Genomic DNA, 21,278 nt, shown 5'->3' with positions numbered 1-21,278 from the left:
TTGAACGTTATTTTGTCATTTCTACATGTTTCTGTTAATATTTTACAGTTCTGGATATTATTTTATGTTTTATAGTTTTACCTCCTGAACTCTTTTATTTTCCTTTTCAGAATAAAAGTTTTTCTTTCAGTTAAATATTTTCAAACAGGAGATGTTTTTATGGAAATATTCAATATTTCAGACACATTTTCAGATCTGACTGTAAAGTTTAGTAAGTTTGAACTCAGAGAGTTTAAAGTGAATAAACGTTGTTGTGGTGTGACATCACTCACAGTCTTGCTGCTCATTGGTCCACGCCGACCAGGCGGCGGCGCGACTCTTCACGTCCACCTGATTGGCCGCTGCGGGCGGTTCGGGGGCGGGGGCGGCGGGCGGCGGGGGGATGATCCCGTCGCTCTTCAGGATCATCCTGCAGACGGACGCAGAGAGCAGCCAATCAGCTGTCAGAGTCAACAGCAGCTGTCAGTGTTTGATTGGTCGGTTCTTACTTGAGCGTCTCCGGCCTCTTCTTCACTTTCCCTCCTTTGGCGTCGATCATGGCACTTTCAATGTCGGCGTGGATCAGACTCGCCTGGGGCAGAACCCACAGAACCGTTCAGAAAACACAGAAATGTCAAAAACACCCGGAACATTAAACATGTTCTGGGGTACTCCTGTGTCGTGGTGTACCCCAGGGCTCTAACCTCGGTCCTCTTCAGTTGCAAAAAACAAGTATTTTTTTTTGTAAAGATAAATAAAGTATTTTCTGACATTTAATAGCATAAACAATTAATAGATAATTCAAGTCAGAAAAATATAACAACAAGATGAAGTGATATGTGTTTAAAATCATCATAAATTGCAGTTTTAGCTCAAATTCACACTAAAATGTGCATAAAGTGGTTATGTCAGTAAGGTCCGTTGTGAACCAGCAGCACCAGTTTACCTTGATGTGGTCACACTGGAAGAGGTGCAGGTCAGGCTTGCTCTGGCCCGAGTCTTTACAGACCAGAGCCAGGATGGAGTCGTAGCTGCAGGCGTTGACCACGGCCTGGCAGTGCTGGATCGTCCCCACGGGGAAGTTCTCCAGCTCGTTCTGAAACCAAACCTTTCCTTTAGTCCTTCTGTGTGTTTGTGATCATTTTTGCCTCCATGTTTACTCATTTTGCACACATTTTGTAATTGTATAGTCTTTAACCCTATGGAGTCTTGAACTATTTTGTCAATTTTTGAATCCTTTTCATGTCTTTTTTGTGTCTTTGTAAGTCATTTGATGTCTTTTTTTTTTGTTATTTTTGTAGTCATTTTGTCTTTTTTTTGTCATTTTGTGTCTTTTTTGGTCATTTTGTGTCTTTTTTTGGCATTTTGTGGCTTTTTTTAGTCATTTTGTGTTTTGTTTTTTTGTCATTTTGTCTTTTTTTAGTCTTTTTGTGTCTTTTTTAGTCATTTTGTGTCTTTTTGGTCATTTTGTGTCTTTTTTTGTCATTTTGTCTCTTTATTTGTCATTTTGTCTCTTTTTTTTGTCATTTTGTGTCTTTTTGCTTATTTTGTGTCTTTTTTTTGTCATTTTGTGTCTTTTTTAGTCCTTCAGTCCAACATAAAATGTGATTTTGAATCTTTTTTTTAACTTTCAAAACACTATCATGCTCAATAAAGAATGTTAAATGTGTCAAATGTGACCAAAGGTGTCAAATCTACCATATAAGAGGGTTCCATCCAGTTCTATCATTTGATACTAAATCTATTTGAGCTTGTCTCCAGTTTTACTTGGTATATCATCATCAAACTGAAACTGGCCTCATGGAGTTTACAGCCAGAACTTTAGAGGTAAATGTACAGTAGGGCTCCACGCTGCTTTGTTTTCTAGTCTGATGGAGGCAACAAGTCTGGATTATTTGGAGACTTTGGAGACTCCACAGGCTTAATAGTCACTCTGCATGTGGTTTTAGTTATTTTGCAACTATTTTTAATTGTTTAACGTGTCTCTGTGGTTGTTTTGCATCTTTTTTAGTCCTTCTGTATCTCATTGTGGTAGTTCTGGGTGTCTGTGGTCATTTTGCATCTATTTTTTGTCTTTTGTTTCTGTTTTTGGGACATTTTGCATCAACTTGTGGTCATTTTGTAGTCGTTTTATGCAGACCAGCCATCACAAATTATGCCATCATGTTCCATTTGGAATTTAAATCATATAAAGACAAATAATTGAAAAGATAACTTCCATGGAGCTGCAGCAGCAGTCTGTAAATCAGAGGATCCCCATATAGGTCTGAATATTTAATGTCTGGTTTTTTGGGACATGTAGATCGGCTAATCGTCTGCGTAGGATTTGAGCCTGGTCCCCGGCTGACCTTGGTCTCCTGGTCGATGAGGCTGACGGTCTTCTCCTCCACCTGCAGCAGCATCTCCTGAGTCCACACCTTCCCTTTGGCGTCCAGCAGGCGGAGACGCCGCACGCCGTCGTCCACCGTGATCATCCCGTCTTTACGGTCCAACACGAACGTGGTCAGGTGCTGAAAATCAAACGAGAGCGTCTCAGCTCCAATTTATTCAGCAGCATGTGAACTCCTCACAAAAACTAAATGTTCAAAATAATTTATTAGGTAATCTACAAAATCAATAAAAATCTTTTCCTCTCGTTTAGAGCTTATTTAACTTGAAATAATTCATAAAATCTAAATGTTTCTTTCTATCAATAGTCCACCATGAAAACAATAATTAACTGAAGAGGAAAAAACAAACAGATACTAACACAAAACAACCACTAATATTATAAATTATGGAAAAATAAAACCGAAATGTCCCGACCAATCAGAGTCTTACTTTGGTTAGTTACCGGGTAAAAAACGTTCAGGGAGCGCTGTGATTGGTGGAGCCACATTAATTTGTCGAAGGCGACAAAACTTCATAAATTCAGCGACAATGTTAAAACAAACGATTAAAAAAAAAAAAACTTGGAATAAAATTTTAAATATATTGAAAAAAATTTAACCATTTAAGAAGAATACTACTGAATGTGGTGCAGACAAAGGCATGTAAATAATAATAATAATGATAATAATAATAATAATCACCTCCACATGATACTGCGACGTGTCCGTCAGACTGTTGATGCTGGTTTTGGTGAAATGTTTTCTTTGTTCTGGAGAAAATAAACAAAATAAATGAATAAAGATAAATTTATATTTATTGATTTATTTCATTTAAAAAGGTTTTCACACACAAAAAGCTTCCGAGCAGAACAAAAACACCAGAAACTTAAAATCAGCCAAAATATTAAGAACACACTTAAAAAGATGGTTGCAAAGTCACACAAACACACACACACACACACAAAACAACAACAACAATAATAATAATAATAATAATAATAAAAATAATTTACTTAAAATAGTTTTTAATAATTCAATTAACATTGAAATTGTTAAATAGGAAAAAACATTAATACAAATAATAGTAATAATAAAATAGTTCAAATAAATAATAATAATAATAATAATAAACATGATAATTAGAATTATTTAGTCAATTAAAAAATACAGATACTTTTTTAAAAATTAATTTAAAAAGGTTTTCAGACAATTTGAATATTTTTTTATTATTAATGTATTATTATTTATTATTATAGTTTATATTCCAACAGAAAATCAGAGCACACACACACACACACACACACACACACACACACACGTCTCACTTTGACTTTTCTTTTTATGTTTGGAAGACGAGCGAAGGAAATACATTTCATCTGATCCTGTTAACGAGCAGAAATATTAACGAGCAGAATTATTAACGAGCAGAAATATTAACGAGCAGAAACATTAATCCAGCCTCTTGGCATTGACTGTGGCGTTCCTCAAGGGAGTGTTTTAGGTCCACTTCTCTTTCTTTTATATATTAAAGATCTAAAGGCGGTCTGTTCATCTAATCTTTTTAACATGCAGACGATTCTGCGCTGGTAGTTTCTCATGAGGATAATAACATTAGTGAACAATCACTTCTAAATGTTAGCAGGTGGATGACTGACAACAGGTTGTCACTCCATGTAGGAAAAACACAATCCATTCTTTTTGGATCAAAGATTAGATTTTTTAAAAACCTCCAGTTTTAAAGTTCTAGGTGGAGATTCTGAAATTACAGCCAAGGAATCAGTCAGTTACCTTGACTGTGTGTTAGACTGCAACTTAAGTGGCATCACCAAAATAAACCTTAGTTTTATGGCCAGAATTGAAACATTTCTGGATAGAAACACAATGGTCATCGTGGCAGGAGCCTTAACTCAGCCACTCTGATGATGCATGTGGCTCATGGTATTATGATGTCACAATGAATCTGAATTATAGGCTACAGACCTCACAAAACAAGTTACCTTGATTTATATATTATTTAAATAGAGTAAATGAAGTTCACCGCTATTCCACTAGGGGCAGCGTAACGGACTTTGTACCACCTAGAGTTCAGACCAGGGGTCTCAACTCAAATGACCTGGGGCCGCTGAAGGCAGTATCAACATGACCAAAAAGACACAAAATTACCAGAAAAAAGACACAAAATGACTGAAAAAAACTAAATTACTTAAAAAAAAAAAAAAAAAAATGACCAACAAAAGACACAGAATTATTTAAAGACACAAAATTACCCAAAAAATGACACAAAATTACCAAAAAGACATAAAAAGACTGAAAAAACACTAAATAACTTAAAAAAAGGACAAAAAAGACACAAAATGACAGAAAAAAAACGAAATTACTTAAAAAAGAAACAAAATGACCAAAAACAGTAATTAAAGGGACCTTCCACCACAACACGGTAAAGTGCCATTAATATAAAACTCACATTAAACTTTCATATCAAGGTGGGGGCCACAACATATCATCACGAGGGCCACAACTGGCCCGCGGGCCGCCAGTTTGAGCCCCCTGGTTTAGAGGAACATGGGTAACGAGTCCTTCCTTTACGTTGGAAGTGTTCTTTGGAACAAGTTACCTGGTGACTCATCAGTCAGAAGCAGTTTGAAACAAAACGTGAACAACTGGTTTAACTCCAGTCTGAATCTGTCATGATGTTTGAACCTGTGGTTTATGTTTTATGTGTCTTATGAATGGTTGATGAATGAATGAATGAATGAATGAATGATACACATATGGCACAGGTTGCTGTATATTTATATCAAGAATGGTCAAATAAAATCAATCAATCAGAAACATGAACGAGCAGAAACATTGAACTTGAACTCACCGTACAGAGCTTTGGCACTGGACTTGGCTGGTTTATCTTTAGGAGGTTCAGGAGAACCAGAACCAGAACCAGAACCATGGCCACTACACACACACACACACACACACACAGTCAGTATATTTACACTAAATTATAATACATATATATAATATATTATAGAAAGAAGACAGAGAGACATAAATATTTGGGGAATAAACAGGAAAATAATAATTAAATAAATGAATGAATGAATGAATGAATAAATAAATAAATAAAAAGTTATAACATTTAATAATAAATAAAGACATTCATTAATAATATTAAATTGCAGAGTAAATAAATATGGGAATGAAAATGCATAGAAAACAAAAATATCAATAAATACATTTGTTTAATGAATATATTATTTATGTCCATTTGAAGGTATTTTAATGAAATAACTAAGTTGTTTATTTATTTATTGATTCATGATTTTGCAAGTGTCCGTCCTTCATAATAAAACTAATGACTCAGAGATGGAAAATAATTATTGATAAAATAAACGCAAATAATAAAAATTGTTTAAAAATCTATTTAAAATAAATGCAAAAATAATTAGTAAAAATAAATAAACACAAATAATTAAAAAAAGTTTAAAATTAATTTAAAATAAATGCAAAAATAATTAATAAAAATAAATAAACGCAAATAATTAAAATTGTTTAAAAGTCTAATTAAAATAAATGTATAAAATAATTAATAATAATAAATACATTAAAAATGGGGAAATTAAATAATCATAATATATATATAATAATATAATATATAATATAATAAATAAGACTAAATAAATCTGTGGATTAAATCTGACTAATATTAAACTTTAAACAGAAAGGTTATAAAGTGATGAGATATTAATTGTGTTATTACTTCCTGTCAGCAGCTCCGTCTCCTCGTGTGTCAGCCAGCGAAACCCGAAACTTTCACACATTCACGTTATTTATTCTACGATTAATAATTAACGAGCTGCAGACGAACGAGCTGCTGGACGCTTCAGCTGCTGCAGGAACAACAACAACAACAATAATAATAATAATAATAATGACTTATTCTATTTGATTTACTGAAAGTGGAGCTCGGGCTCTAATAACAGTAAGCAATTACTATTATTAATATTATTATTATGATTATTATTATTATGATTATTCGTTTTAGTAGCATTTTTAAAGTTATTTTCATTCCAATTATTTTTTATTGTCGTTATTATTTTCAGGGCCCAAGCACTGACCTGTGTGGGGAATTTATTATATATATATTATTTATTATTATTGTAAATTACCATAATGTTATTTTTAATGGTGTGAGGACCATATTAGAATTAAGGGAATTATTATTATTTTTATTATTATAATTATTATTATTTATTCAGTTATTTTTTAAGTAGTATTTTTTAGATTAATTGTAATTTTTTTAATTATCTTTAGGGCCCAAGCACTGACCGGTTCAAATACCCTTTTGGAATTAATATTATTTATATATATATATATATATATATATATATATATATATATATATAAAATAAATAAAATTTATATTATTTTATGATTATTATTTTTATGATTATTATTTTTATTTTATGGTCATTACTATTATTTTAAGAATTAATATTATAATTTGTATTATTTTTTTATTATTATTTAGGACCTGAGCACTGACTATTGAATCAATGTTACAATTAAAATAATTATTTTATATTGATTTATTTTTATGGCCTGCACTGACTGAAAAATTGTTAGATGTTAAAAAGTTCACAACTGACTAAATATCTGCACGTCTCCTTATATTTTTATTATAAATATATTAAAAGATTTATGTATTTATTTGACGCTATTTTGTCCATTTTAAAGGTTTTTGTTTCCCTTTAAAGAGCCTGAAAGCTGCAGATAATCATATTTTATCATAAGATGATATGATGCTAACAGACGAGCTAACATGCTAACAGACTGACTTGGTGAAGGAGCTGAAGATCCCCGAGGAGGAGAGAGCTGAAGGCTCGAACCCGTTCATCCTGATCACAGACAGCTGCAACACACAACAACCAGCATCATTATTAATAACAGTATTATTGTTATTATTGTTATTGTTAGTCCAGGATCTCTGCAGCTCTACTAGTGGAAACAACTCAAACAGAATATGACAGTTAGAATGACAGAAATCAGAAAAAAAGTTGAATTTCTCTCATAAATTGTGAGTTTTAAGTGTCATGAATGTTGTTACAAATGTAAAATGACACAAAAAAGACACAAAATGACAAAGAAAGTCACAAAAAAGCCAAAGTTACCCCCAAAAAAGACACAAAATGATGAAAAAAAGACACAAAAATACACAAATTTACCACCAAAAGTAACAAGAAAGACAAATTACGAAACAGACACAAATTGACGAAAAAAGTCACAAAAAGTCACAAAATTACCAAAAAAGTCCACATATTAAAGTATCGTCATGTTTCCAGCCTCTCCTGTCCTCTCCTCTCTGCTCTGTGTAAACAGCCTCTCCTGTCCTCTCCTCTCAGCTCTGTGTAAACAGCCTCTCCTGTCCTCTCCTCTCTGCTCTGTGTAAACAGCCTCTCCTGTCCTCTCCTCTCTGCTCTGTGTAAACAGCCTCTCCTGTCCTCCCCTCTCTGCTCTGTGTAAACAGCCTCTCCTGTCCTCTCCTCTCAGCTCTGTGTAAACAGCCTCTCCTGTCCTCTCCTCTCTGCTCTGTGTAAACAGCCTCTCCTGTCCTCTCCTCTCTGCTCTGTGTAAACAGCCTCTCCTGTCCTCTCCCCTCTGCTCTGTGTAAACAGCCTCTCCTGTCCTCTCCTCTCTGCTCTGTGTAAACAGCCTCTCCTGTCCTCTCCTCTCAGCTCTGTGTAAACAGCCTCTCCTGTCCTCTCCTCTCTGCTCTGTGTAAACAGCCTCTCCTGTCCTCTCCTCTCTGCTCTGTGTAAACAGCCTCTCCTGTCCTCTCCTCTCAGCTCTGTGTAAACAGCCAGTTCCGGTCCCTTTTTATAACTGATGATGCGTTCGAGGACCGTGGGAAAGTTTAAACGTCTGTTTTTACAGTTTCGTGCTGTGATAATATATTATATATATAAACGGAGTGTGTGTGTGTGTGTGTGTGTGTTGAACACACTGAGGACCTGATGATGACGTTGTCATAGCAACACATCCCATAATGGTGTTTGTGATGTTGGAGGTGAATCACAATAGAGACGATCATTAACATGACATCATCAGAGAGCTGATCACTGTGTGTGTGTGTGTGTGTGTGTGTGTGTGTGTGTGTGTGTGTGTGTGTCTGTCTGATTACTTTTCCCAGGACTGTGTGTTTGATCAGCTGGTCTCCATGACAACGCCAGCAGCAGCCTGTGAGGCGACGCTGAGGGATCAGAGCCTCAGGTGGTAGAATCAAATAAATTAAATAAACACATACTGTCATGTAGATTTATAAAATACCAAAAAATATAAAAAAAATTATAATTTAATGAACATACTAAATTAATTTTTCTATACAAGCACCATTAAATATAAAAATTAGATAATTAATAACATGTACTATATATATATATATATATATATATATATATATATATATATATATATATATATATATATATATATATATATATATATATAGTACATCTCATGACATATAATAATGAATTATTAACATGTGAATATGAACTCTGGGTGTTTCTCTGCAGTGAAACAGGAAGTGGCGTCTCCGCCCTGAACAAACAGATAAGAACCTGAACAAACGTGACCTTTGACCTGACGAGTCAATGATTGACAGGACCGGACTGTGACATCACCACTCTGATATCTGTTCTGCTTTTATTTAGTGGTACGTTTCTCATTTTTATATTTGTTTTTAAATGTATTTTTATATTTGATGGCATGTTTTTTTTATTATATATATATATATATATATATATATATATATATATATATATAAAATATTTGGTGGTATTCATTTATTTTTTTAATATCTGAAGGTTTGTTTATTTTTATTTAATATATATTTGGTTGCATGGTATGTCTTTCTGTACAAATAAATGTATATTATTTGTCTTTTTTTTTTTAAATGTATCTTTATATTTAATTTTTAATTTATTTTGTTATTAATATATTGGTGGTTTAGTTTGTTTTCTTAAATTTGTTTGCAATATTTTTTTATTAATATCAGAAGGTTTGTTTTTTAAATGTATTTTTAGATTTGATGGCATGTTTATTCTGTTATTAATATATTTGATGGTATTCATTTTTATTAATATCTGAATGTTAGTTAGTTTTTTTCAAATATATTTTTATATATTTGGTGGCATATTTTTATTTTTATACATTATTTATTTGTTTTTAAATGTATTTTTCAAATTTGACGACATATTTTTATTACTTCATTTTTTTATAAATTTATAATTTATAAAAAGTTTTATATAAATATTTGGTGTATTTTCTATATTTTTAGAAGCATTTTTTATATATTTGATGGCTCGATGTGAGGCAGCGCTGAAAGGTCAGTTGCCATGACGACAGCAAACAGCTGTGTGTGTGTTTGCTGCCAGGCTGCGTTTCCACGGTAACGCCAGCAGCCTGCAGTGTGTCTGCACACGTTAACACACTTTATGTTTAATATTTAATGTGGAACAAACAGAAAGTTAAAGTGTAACGAAGATCAAACAGACGAGGAAGTCAAATATTATAAATATATTAAAGTTATTATTATATTATAGAATCGTTTGAGCTTCCTGATGATTCTATTCTCTGAAGAAGTTCTATTAAAGATCAACGCGCTCTTATTTTGAAATTATTGTGTTAAAATGTATAAACGTGTGTGTGTGTCTGTGTGTGTGTGTGTGTGTGTGTCTGTGTGTGTGTGTGTGTGTGTGTCTGTGTGTGTCTGTGTGTGTGTGTGTGTGTCTCTGTGTGTGTCTGTGTGTGTGTGTCTGTGTGTGTGTGTGTGTGTCTCTGTGTGTGTCTGTGTGTGTGTGTGTGTGTGTGTGTCTCTGTGTGTGTCTGTGTGTCTGTGTGTGTGTGTGTGTGGTAATCTTCCTGATAATCCTCTTCCCTCTGTCTCTCTAATCTTCCTTCGTCCTGTTGAATAAAGGAAACTGAATAAATCTGACAACAGTCAGATGTGCTAAGCTACGCTAACAGTTTCCCCCTGCTCCCAGTCTTTGTGCTAAACTATGCTAACAGTTTCCCCCTGCTCCCAGTCTTTGTGTTAAGCTACGCTAACAGTTTCCCTCTGCTCCCAGTCTTTGTGCTAAGCTATGCTAACAGTTTCCCCCTGCTCCCAGTCTTTGTGCTAAACTATGCTAACAGTTTCCCCCTGCTCCCAGTCTTTGTGCTAAGCTATGCTAACAGTTTCCCCCTGCTCCCAGTCTTTGTGCTAAACTATGCTAACAGTTTCCCTCTGCTCCCAGTCTTTGTGCTAAGCTATGCTAACAGTTTCCCTCTGCTCCCAGTCTTTGTGCTAAGCTATGCTAACAGTTTCCCCCTGCTCCCAGTCTTTGTGCTAAGCTACGCTAACAGTTTCCCCCTGCTCCTAGTCTTTGTGCTAAACTATGCTAACAGTTTCCCTCTGCTCCCAGTCTTTGTGCTAAGCTATGCTAACAGTTTCCCCCTGCTCCCAGTCTTTGTGCTAAGCTATGCTAACAGTTTCCCCTGCTCCCAGTCTTTGTGCTAAGCTATGCTAACAGTTTCCCTCTGCTCCCAGTCTTTGTGTTAAGCTACGCTAACAGTTTCCCTCTGCTCCCAGTCTTTGTGCTAAGCTACGCTAACAGTTTCCCTCTGCTCCCAGTCTTTGTGCTAAGCTATGCTAACAGTTTCCCCCTGCTCCCAGTCTTTGTGCTAAGCTACGCTAACAGTTTCCCTCTGCTCCCAGTCTTTGTGCTAAGCTATGCTAACAGTTTCCACCTGCTCCCAGTCTTTGTGCTAAGCTATGCTAACAGTTTCCTTCTGCTCCCAGTCTTTGTGCTAAACTATGCTAACAGTTTCCCCCTGCTCCCAGTCTTTGTGCTAAGCTATGCTAACAGTTTCCCCCTGCTCCCAGTCTGTATGCTAAGCTATGCTAACAGTTTCCCCCTGCTCCCAGTCTTTGTGCTAAGCTATGCTAACAGTTTCCCTCTGCTCCCAGTCTTTGTGCTAAGCTATGCTAACAGACAGATGTGTGCTGTGTTTAGTTCCTCTCTGGAGGCTAATAATAATAATAATAATCCATAATAATCCTCAGCCTGCTGACGCCTCCTTAAAGCCTCTTTACTCGTCTGATCGTCAGAGCTGAAACACTTTATACCTCAAATACAGTCGAATAGTTTCTGCTCAGAGGAGAATCTGTTTCTGGGTCTGAGATCACGGCTTCAGGTCTCGTCACAAAGAGACTGACAGCAGACGGAAACTGAGGAAAAAAGACGTAAACTGACCGAAAAAGACAAAAATGATAAAAAAAGAAGACAGATAATGACCAAACAGAAAGACCAAAAATAATAATAATAATCATAATAATAATAATAAAAAAACAGAAGACAGAAAATGACAAAAAAATCAACAGAAAATGACCAAAAAAAGACATAATGTGACCACAAGACACAAAAACAGAAATTTGCCAAAAGAAACCCAGAAATCACCAATAAAGACAGAAAATGACCAAAGAAAGACAGAAGTTTGCCAAAAAGAGACAAAACAACCCCCAAATAATACGTAAAATGAACAAAAAAACAGTGAAATGAAAAAGAAAGCAGCATGAGAGGCAGCAGCCTCAGAGAGTTGGTTGTTAGCTGCTGATCACTGATTGACTGACACACATTCAACTAATGAGACCAGATCAGATCAACAGCAGAGCTAAAAATACCTCAACCAGGTCACAGGACACGTCTACCAGGGGACAGACAGGACACGTCCACCACGGGACACGTCCACCAGAGGACACGTCCACCACAGGACACGTCTACCAGGGGACAGACAGGACACGTCCTCCAGAGGACACGTCCACCAGAGGACACGTCCTCCAGAGGACACGTCCACCAGAGGACAGACTGATGACAGTTTGCACCTTTAACAGCAGGAACCAATAGGAACCAGTAGGAACCATTAGGAACCATTAGGAACCAGTAGGAACCAACAGGAACCAACAGGAACCAGCAGGATCCAACAGGAACCAGTAGGAACCAGTAGGAACCAGTGGTTCTAGGTCTGTTAGAGCCAACGACAGCAGAACGAACCAGGTTTCTGGTCTCAGAGTCTCTGAGAGGAACTTCCTGCTCACAAAGAATCTGAAGTTTGTCTTCTAAAGGAACTCTGTTGGTCTGATGGTCGTCTGGTTCCTGCTGCTGAGCATTGGTGATATGCAGCTCTGAAGGCTGTCACATTGGGCAATTAGTTGAAAGGGGCGTGTTCAAAAATATTCAATCAGTGAGGTCATCAATTTAGTGAACAACCAGGTGTGAGTCAGGTGACCTCTATTTAAGGATGAAGCAGCACTTGTTGAGGAAAATGGGTGGTTAAGACATTGGTCAGAAGAACAGCGAACTCTGATTAAAAGTTGATTGGAGAGGAGAAAACTTATAAAGAGGTGCAAACAATTATAGGCTGCTCAGCCAAAATGATCTCCAATGCTTTAAAATGGAGAGAAAACCAGAGAGACGTGGTAGAAAACAGAAGAAACCATCAGAATGATGGAAGAATAAGCAGAATGGTAAAGGCTCAGACAATGATCAGCTCCAGGTGATCAGAGACAATGATCAGCTCCAGGTGATCAGAGACAGTCTGGAGTTACCTGTTAGTGCTGAGACAGGTAGAAGACGTCTGTGTGAAGATCATCTAGTTACAAGAATCCCACAAAGTCCCTCTGTTAAACAAGGCAGAAGAGTTACAATCTGCCAAAGAACACATCAGCTGGCCTGGAGAGAAACGGAGGAACATTTAGTGGACTGATGAGAGTCAAACTGTTCTCTTTGGGTCCGAGGGGCGCAGACAGTTACGGTGTGTTCAGACCGGACGCGTAGCGAATTTTCGAGTTGATCGCGCGAGTAGTTGAATTTACTCGCGTCACTCACGCGAGTAAATAACTCGCGAATTGACAAGAAACAAACAGATAAATATGCCGGCCGGCGAAGGCTGCTAATGCTAATGCTAACTTTGTAGAGAAGTAGCTACAACAGATAGCTGAAATCACATTGTCACAACTTACCAGGCAGACCGGTGACCTCATCACCCTCCTCCAGGCCAGATCTTTATGGTTCCGGTTGCGGTAGGAGGGTGATGATGTGTCAAAAAGCTCGGGAAGCCCACAGACCGCAACAATAAGTTTCTCCTCCATTTTTCCGGAATAGGCGGGTTCCCGGGATGCATGATGTCACTGTCGTCCAGAATCTCAACGCTGATAGGCTGTCCCGACACAGCGTCACGCGAATATTTCGCCAAAGTTGAATTTATTGAATTCATGCGAATTTGCGTTGTTTCATTCGTGCCGCGACATTCGCGTCAATCGCGGCATTCGCGTCGCGCGAAACCCGCGATTCGCGCCGCCGGCAAAAATTTTGCGTCTACTCGCGTGTTTGCATTGACTTTGTATGTAATCTTGTCGCGCGAAATATTCGCTACGCGTCCGGTCTGAACACACCGTTAGTGAGACGAGCCCCAAACTCTGAATTCAACCTCAGAACGCAGTGAAGACATGAAGCATCATGAGATGTTCCTCTACTATGGTGTTGGGCCTGTTGATCTCATACCAGGATCATGGATCAGTCTGATCTGTCAGAATACTTGAAGAGGTCATGTTGCCTTCTGCTGAAGAGGACAAGAAGCAAAACATCCTTCAAAAAGGAATGAAAGATGGTTTTGTCAGTGGTTAATGTCGGGTGTTGGCTTTATTTTATTTATTTAGGTTGAAAGGACGAGACTCTTCTAGAAGAGACGTTTGTCTGGATTCAGGAGGTCCAGGATTACAATCAATGACTCTGGTTAAAGCTGGATTTGGGTTTTTTTGTATTTTATTTGTTTTCTGATCAAATGCACCATGTGCTGCACCTTTCTGATGTATTTTACTGTTAAAGGTGTTGTAGGACTGTTGAGTGTTACTTGTTGGAGGTTTTGACCCCAGGAGGACCAGAGGACTGCCATGGTAGAAACTAACGGGGATCCTTTAATAAAACATAGAACATCCCCTTGAAATGGGTGTTTCAACAAGACAATGAGCCCAAACACACAGTAAACCAGCAGGATCTGGTTCAAACCAGCAACATGATGTTCTGGAGTGGACCTTCATCCAGCTGAGAACTTGTGGGGTGAAACATCAGAAATGCTGTTTCTGAAGCAAAACCAGGAAATGTAAATGAATTGATGAATGTTGTTAGAGGATCTTGGATGGAATAACAGCTGAAAGGAGCCACAAGCTGGTAAAAAAAAACTGGTCATACAACTAAATATTAGTTTAGTGATCACAGGATTGATAAATCATAGAAACAAAAAGTTTGTACAAAACAGTTTTGAGTTTGTAAAGTCAACGGCAGACACTGCTATATTTATGAACACACCCCTTTCAACTAGTTGCCCAATGTGACAGCCTTAAGAGCTGCATATCACCAATGCTGGTCTGGTTGGTGTTCTGAGGATCTGCTGCACCTACTGGTACCTTGTTAGCCACGTAGCAATAAAAATATACTAAACACCTGATTCATCTGGTTAGTCACATTGGACTGCTATAATTTGAACACAACTGTATAATGACCAAAAAAAAGACGTAAACTGACCCAAAAAAGGCAAAAAATGACCAAAAGAGATGAAAAATTAACAGAAAAACACTTAATGACCACAAAAGACGCGAAACAAAGTACATAAAATTACCAAAAATGGACGTAAAGTGACCAAAAAAGACACAAATTGACCAATAAAAGATGTATAATGACAAAAAAGATGTAAAATGAACCAAAAAAAACAAAACGTAGAATGACCAAAAAAAGACATAAAATTACCAAAAAAAGACATAAAATTACCAAAAGAAGAATTAAAATTACCAAAAGGGATTTAGTACATGAAAGACAAAAAAAAAGTTAAATTACCACAAAAAAAAGACGCAAATTACAAAAGACGTAAAATTACCAAAAAAGATGTAAAATTACAACAACAAATAAAGACACAAATTGAGCAAAAAAAAAACAGTGACCAGAGAAGAACTCTGATCTGATCTTCTAATTGGGGGTCTGGTCTGATCTGATCTTCTAATTGGGGGTCTGATCTGGTCTGATCTGATCTTCTAATTGGGGGTCTGGTCTGATCTGATCTTCTAATTGGGGGTCTGATCTGATCTTCTAATTGGGGGTCTGGTCTGATCTTCTAATTGGGGGTCTGATCTGATCTTCTAATTGGGGGTCTGGTCTGATCTTCTAATTGGGGGTCTGGTTCTCAGGGCTGGTTCTCTGCAGTCCCAACCAAAGGAAGAAGAGATACAGAACCAGCAGCAGGTTCAGAGCCTCATGGTGGCTGATGGATTAAATCAGAACAACATCAATCAGAATCTAAGATCCAGAACCTGAACTGGACTCATCAGGTCTCAGTCCTTCACAACAAACAATCAGGTATTTATTGTTTATTTCAACTGAAGATAAACAGTTAATAACTAATAAACAAAAACAAGAACTCATAGTTTAGATGTTTGTTTAGAATCTGTGAACAGACTGAAACAAGACCTGGACCTGCAACCTGGTCCCTGAGACCTGCAGAGACCTACAGAGACCTGCAGAGACCTACAAAGACCTGCAGAGACCTACAAAGACCTCCAGAGACCTGCAGAGACCTACAAAGACCTCCAGAGACCTGCAGAGACCTACACAGACCTGCAGAGACCTGCAGAGACCTACAGAGACCTACAAAGACCTACAGGGACCTGCAGAGACCTACAAAGACCTCCAGAGACCTGCAGAGACCTACAGAGATCTACAGAGACCTGCTGAGACCTACAAAGACCTACAGAGACCTGCAGAGACCTACAAAGACCTACAGAGACCTGCAGAGACCTACAAAGACCTACAGAGACCTGCAGAGACCTACAAAGACCTGCAGAGACCTGCAGAGACCTACAAAGACCTACAGAGACCTGCAGAGACCTACAAAGACCTGCAGAGACCTGCAGAGACCTACAAAGACCTACAGAGACCTGCAGAGACCTACAAAGACCTACAGAGACCTACAAAGACCTACAGAGACCTGCAGAGACCTACAAAGACCTACAGAGACCTCTGATATGAGGGTTTACTTTATTTTTTTATTTACTTTCTCTTCGTGAGATAAAAGTCAGTTTGTTTCTGGTCTTTCAGTATTTATTTCCTAGAATATATTTATTTTTACTTTATGCATTTTATTTATTTTCCTCTTCGATTCTTATGATATAAAAATAAAATCTGCGTCTTCACATCTAAACTTTTTCTTCCAGAAACTAATTTGACTTTGGTTTCATAAAAAGTTGAACAGAGAATATTGTTTTTACTGTCGACTGTTTTCACTTTATTGATGATTTGAAGAGTTTATTAGCAAAAGAAGAAGAAATCATGAATTATAACAGTAATAAATGATTTGTGAGTAAGTGAAGAGACTCACCTGTCTGAGGCTCCGCGTGGTGAAGATTAGTGAGAGCTGCAGGATTTACTGACAGTAAGCACATCATTAATGACTCCTTGGGAGGGGCGGGGCTTAGAGCCAGCTGACAGGAGGGGCGGGGCTTAGAGCCATCTGACAGGAGGGGCGGGGCTTAGAGCCAGCTGACAGGAGGGGCGGGGCTTAGAGACAGCTAACAGGAGGGGCGGGGCATAGAGACAGCTAACAGGAGGGGCGGGGCTTAGAGCCAGCTAACAGGAGGGGCGGGGCTTAGAGACAGCTAACAGGAGGGGCGGGGCTTAGAGACAGCTAACAGGAGGGGCGGGGCATAGAGACAGCTAACAGGAGGGGCGGGGCTTAGAGCCAGCTAACAGGAGGGGCGGGGCTTAGAGCCAGCTAACAGGAGGGGCGGGGCTTAGAGCCAGCTAACAGGAGGGGCGGGGCTTAGAGCCAGCTGACAGGAGGGGCGGGGCTTAGAGCCAGCTAACAGGAGGGGCGGGGCTTAGAGCCAGCTAACAGGAGGGGCGGGGCTTAGAGCCAGCTAACAGGAGGGGCGGGGCTTAGAGACAGCTAACAGGAGGGGCGGGGCTTAGAGACAGCTGACAGGAGGGGCGGGGCTTAGAGCCAGCTAACAGGAGGGGCGGGGCTTAGAGCCAGCTAACAGGAGGGGCGGGGCTTAGAGCCAGCTGACGGGAGGGGCGGGGCTTAGAGCCAGCTAACAGGAGGGGCGGGGCTTAGAGCCAGCTGACAGGGAGTTTCTCCTCACTGGTTCTTGTTGTTTTATTAAACTATTATTAAAAACATTTATTTTACATCCTTCACGTTACATTTTGTACATTTTTTACAATAATTTGTTTTTTATTTCTTCTATCACAATTTCTTTATTATTTATTTGTTTATTTTAACTTAATTATGACAATGCATATTTAAATATTATATATATATATATATATATATATATATTTAATATTTAAAAAGTGGAAAAAGAGAGACATCATTATGATATTAAATTTTAAAAAATAAAACGAAGAGATTAATATATATATATATATATATAAAGATAGTAATAGTGATAAATATATATAAAATCTAATAAAAAGATGAAAATAAAGATATATTTTACATGTGTTTTTGTGTTATATATATTTGATCATTATTTCTTGAAATGTTTCAGTAAATATTGCAGTTATTTTTAATGTTAAATGAAAAGCTTCTCTGCTCATTTATTCCACTGAGGATTCTTTGTGTTTATAGAAGGATAAATATAAAGACGTCGGCCTGGGAAACGTCCACAAATACAGTTCTCTCTGAGGACCACAGCTGGAGGACCTTTCCCACGGAGACAGCGTCCTGCCAGGACCTGGACCAGGACCTGGACCAGGACCAGGACTAGATCCAGGTCCTGGTCCAGGAGCAGCTGTGGACTTTAATCTTTCCCTATCTGACTCAGACAGAAACAGAGAGATTAAGCGGCTCAAAGATCCTCCAACGTTCAGCACACGCAGCTTTCTAAGAGCCGTACGACCTCTGACCCCCAGAGGAACAGCTGACGGAGCAGCGGCCCCACCAGCCGCCAGCACACAGACAACAACAACAACAACAACAACAACAACAACAACCAGAGACTCGAACAAACAGAGAGCTCCACTCAGAACCTCTGAAGACAACAAACAGACTAGAAAATACATAATACATGTTGATAAAATGCATAAAATCTATATAAATCTATATGAATCTGTATAAATCTGTATAAATCTGCATAAATCTATATAAATCTATATGAATCTATATAAATCTATATAAATCTGTATAAATCTATATAAATCTATAGATCCAATCAGAAGAACTCCAACACGTCTAGCAGTTCGAATGAAAAAAGTTCTTTACAAAAGTTAAAATTGTAATAACAAAGAATTTATATACAAACACTTTTCCAAGAGACCACGTGTCGTATGTAATGTTGTAAAAAAAAAATGTTTAACATATATATAATATTATATACATATGTATATTAAAATTAAAATAAATGTTGAAGCCTGTAAATGAATATAATGGGGCATTTTAGATTCTTTTTACTGTATTATTTAATTGTTTGATGGTCTTTAATGATAAATTACAGTGAATTCTGTGTAAAAAAAATACAATAAATAAACATATTACTGAATGTAAATAAAGGAATCTTATTAATAATAATAATAATAATAATAATAATAATACTTATAATACTACTACTACTACTACTACTACTAATAATAATATTTTAAATGACAGATAATAAGCAGTAAATATCTGTACTTAAATATAAATATCTGCATAATAATTAAAAAAAAATGTCCTTTAATATGACGAGAAGAGTTTGGAAACTTTTTACATAAAGAAAAGAGAGACAGACATTATGATAATAAATTAATAAAACAAAACCAAGAGATTTTTAGATAGATAGATTTTTAGATAGATAGATAGATAGATAGAAATAATAGGCTATGAATAAAAAAAGATGGAAATAAATAAGGAACACAAATGGAAATAGATATATTTAGTGATAACACACTTGACTATGATAAAGTGATGCTATAATAATTAAACATGAATAAATGTGAGTGTGTGGAGGTGTGTGAGCCCGCAGAGAGCTGGACTAATTACTGATCTAATTATATCACCAGCAAGGCTCAAAATAAACAGTAAAATAAACACTCTTCCTCTTGTCCAGGTGCCGTTCGCGCCCCGGGTGCCAGCCAGAGTCAGAGATACCGGGACCGTTTGTATTCCGGGGACAAAAGCCGGTAAACGCTCCCGGGGAGACCTCCCGGTAACCCGGGCGGAACAAAGCGGAGCCGCGCTATCTGCTCATCCACTCACCGGCTCATTCAGGCCGGACAAAAGGCTCCGGTAGACCGGGGCCAACCCCGGACACGGAGCCTGTTGCTCGGCTCGGCTCGGCTCGGTTCGGCTCGGTTCGGCTCGGCTCGGTTTCTAATCTTTAACTCGGGTTAAATCCACCCAGGTGTCTTTATCTCCCTGCCCGTCACCTTCATTTCTCTGCGCCAGACTCCATTCACAATTCTGTCAATTTAGACTCAACTTGAGTTTCATGAATTATAAACGTGGTTTCACACCTGAATGACGTATCTACCAGCTGTCTGACGAGCTGCTGGTGAATTCGGCGAACACGTGACCCACCACCAGGCTCTTTATTCAGAATAAAACGCTTAATTAAACTCAACACTAGTCGCAATCACCTGCCGCAACATGAAGCCAATCCCCTCTGAGAATAACAGGACAAGTGGCAGTAAAAGTTGGATTGTAATGAACATGTGGCCTGTATGTGTGGAGGCGGTCAGCCGGATTGCAGGTGTGATCCTGACACTTTGTTTGATTGTGTGTTCGGGTGTTTATTCGAGTGGCAATATATGCAGAATGGTTAAATCGGTGTTTTCCCAACGAGGTCTGGTGCGGGTGTGAGGGCCAGCAGGGCAGATCAAGTTGCTCCGCTTTACATGTTCAGTTAAAGGTTGAACAATGAAATCAAAACGCGTTGTTACATATTATTATTATTAGTGTGTTTGTCTGCGGGGGGAGTGTGAGTCTAGGTGTGTGTGTGTGTGTGTGTGTGTGATCATTAACGAGCTTACCTGGAGGCGAGGGATTCATCAAATGATCCGTTAGAACAACATGGCACCGGGGGCCGGGCGGCTCCTCTGGACTCTGCCCGGCGGTGGGAGCTGTTGCTCGGCAGCAGGAGTTAGTGAGTGTCGCTCTCTGCGGAGACGTGACGCTTCAGACTGGAACAGGTTCACTGATCCCTGAGCGGAGACTGACAGGACACGCCCCATTCAGGCACCAAGCCCCGCCCCCAGGACACACTGGCCAATCACCAGGCAGCTCCGCCCAGAGTACTCTACATGTGTACTATCCTTCAGAGTACTCTATATGTGTACTATCCTACAGACTCTACATGTGTACTATCCTTAAGAGTACTCTACATGTGTACTATCCTACAGAGTACTCTATATGTGTACTATCCTTAAGAGTACTCTACATGTGTACTATCCTACAGAGTACTCTATATGTGTACTATCCTACAGAGTACTCTATATGTGTACTATCCTTAAGAGTACTCTACATGTGTACTATCTTTCAGAGTACTCTACATGTGTACTATCCTTCAGAGTACTCTATATGTGTACTATCCTTCAGAATACTCTACATGTGTACTATCATATAGAGTACTCTATATGTGTACTCTCCTACAGAGTACTCTACATGTGTACTACCCTACAGAGTACTCTACATGTGTACTATCCTTCAGAATACTCTACATGTGTACTATCCTTCAGAGTACTCTACATGTGTTCTATCCTACAGAGTACTCTACATGTGTACTATCCTTAAGAGTACTCTACATGTGTACTATCCTACAGAGTACTCTATATGTGTACTATCCTACAGAGTACTCTATATGTGTACTATCCT

The 21,278-nt window shown here is 38.0% G+C and overlaps 1 protein-coding gene across 6 annotated transcripts; it reads right to left on the bottom strand.

Moving 5' to 3' along the window:
* Positions 1-6: 6 nt before the first annotated feature.
* Positions 7-20,634, bottom strand: eps8a (epidermal growth factor receptor pathway substrate 8a). Of its 6 annotated transcripts, none has more exons than XM_059325994.1 (11): positions 20,438-20,634; positions 13,837-14,003; positions 12,991-13,062; positions 7,181-7,254; positions 5,215-5,297; positions 3,674-3,730; positions 3,051-3,118; positions 2,328-2,489; positions 926-1,075; positions 489-571; positions 7-409 (listed from the first exon to the last, which is right to left on the bottom strand). In XM_059325994.1, the coding sequence occupies exons 4-11, from the start codon at positions 7,237-7,239 to the stop codon at positions 265-267; spliced, it is 807 nt and encodes a 268-aa protein (XP_059181977.1). In that variant the 5' UTR covers positions 7,240-7,254; positions 12,991-13,062; positions 13,837-14,003; positions 20,438-20,634; the 3' UTR covers positions 7-264. The 6 variants fall into 6 exon arrangements, with proteins under 6 accessions (XP_059181977.1, XP_059181978.1, XP_059181976.1 ...); XM_059325995.1 differs by having other exon boundaries at positions 13,837-14,000; XM_059325993.1 differs by lacking the exon at positions 13,837-14,003.
* Between the last annotated feature and the right edge of the window lie 644 nt (positions 20,635-21,278).

The sequence above is a fragment of the Centropristis striata genome, chromosome 22 (genome assembly GCF_030273125.1).
Source record: "Centropristis striata isolate RG_2023a ecotype Rhode Island chromosome 22, C.striata_1.0, whole genome shotgun sequence".
In the NCBI taxonomy this organism is placed as follows: Eukaryota; Metazoa; Chordata; class Actinopteri; order Perciformes; family Serranidae; genus Centropristis; species Centropristis striata.
This window is presented reverse-complemented; position numbering and strand designations above follow the sequence as displayed.

Excerpts from the sequence above, each read along its gene's own strand:
- eps8a (XM_059325994.1), bottom strand. The coding sequence starts at position 7,239 with ATGAACGGGTTCGAGCCTTCAGCTCTCTCCTCCTCGGGGATCTTCAGC. Across the intron at positions 3,731-5,214 it reads CAGTGCCAAAGCTCTGTACG|GATCAGATGAAATGTATTTC; the intron begins GTGAGTTCAAGT and ends GCTCGTTAACAG. Across the intron at positions 1,076-2,327 it reads TCATCGACCAGGAGACCAAG|AACGAGCTGGAGAACTTCCC; the intron begins GTCAGCCGGGGA and ends GTTTGGTTTCAG.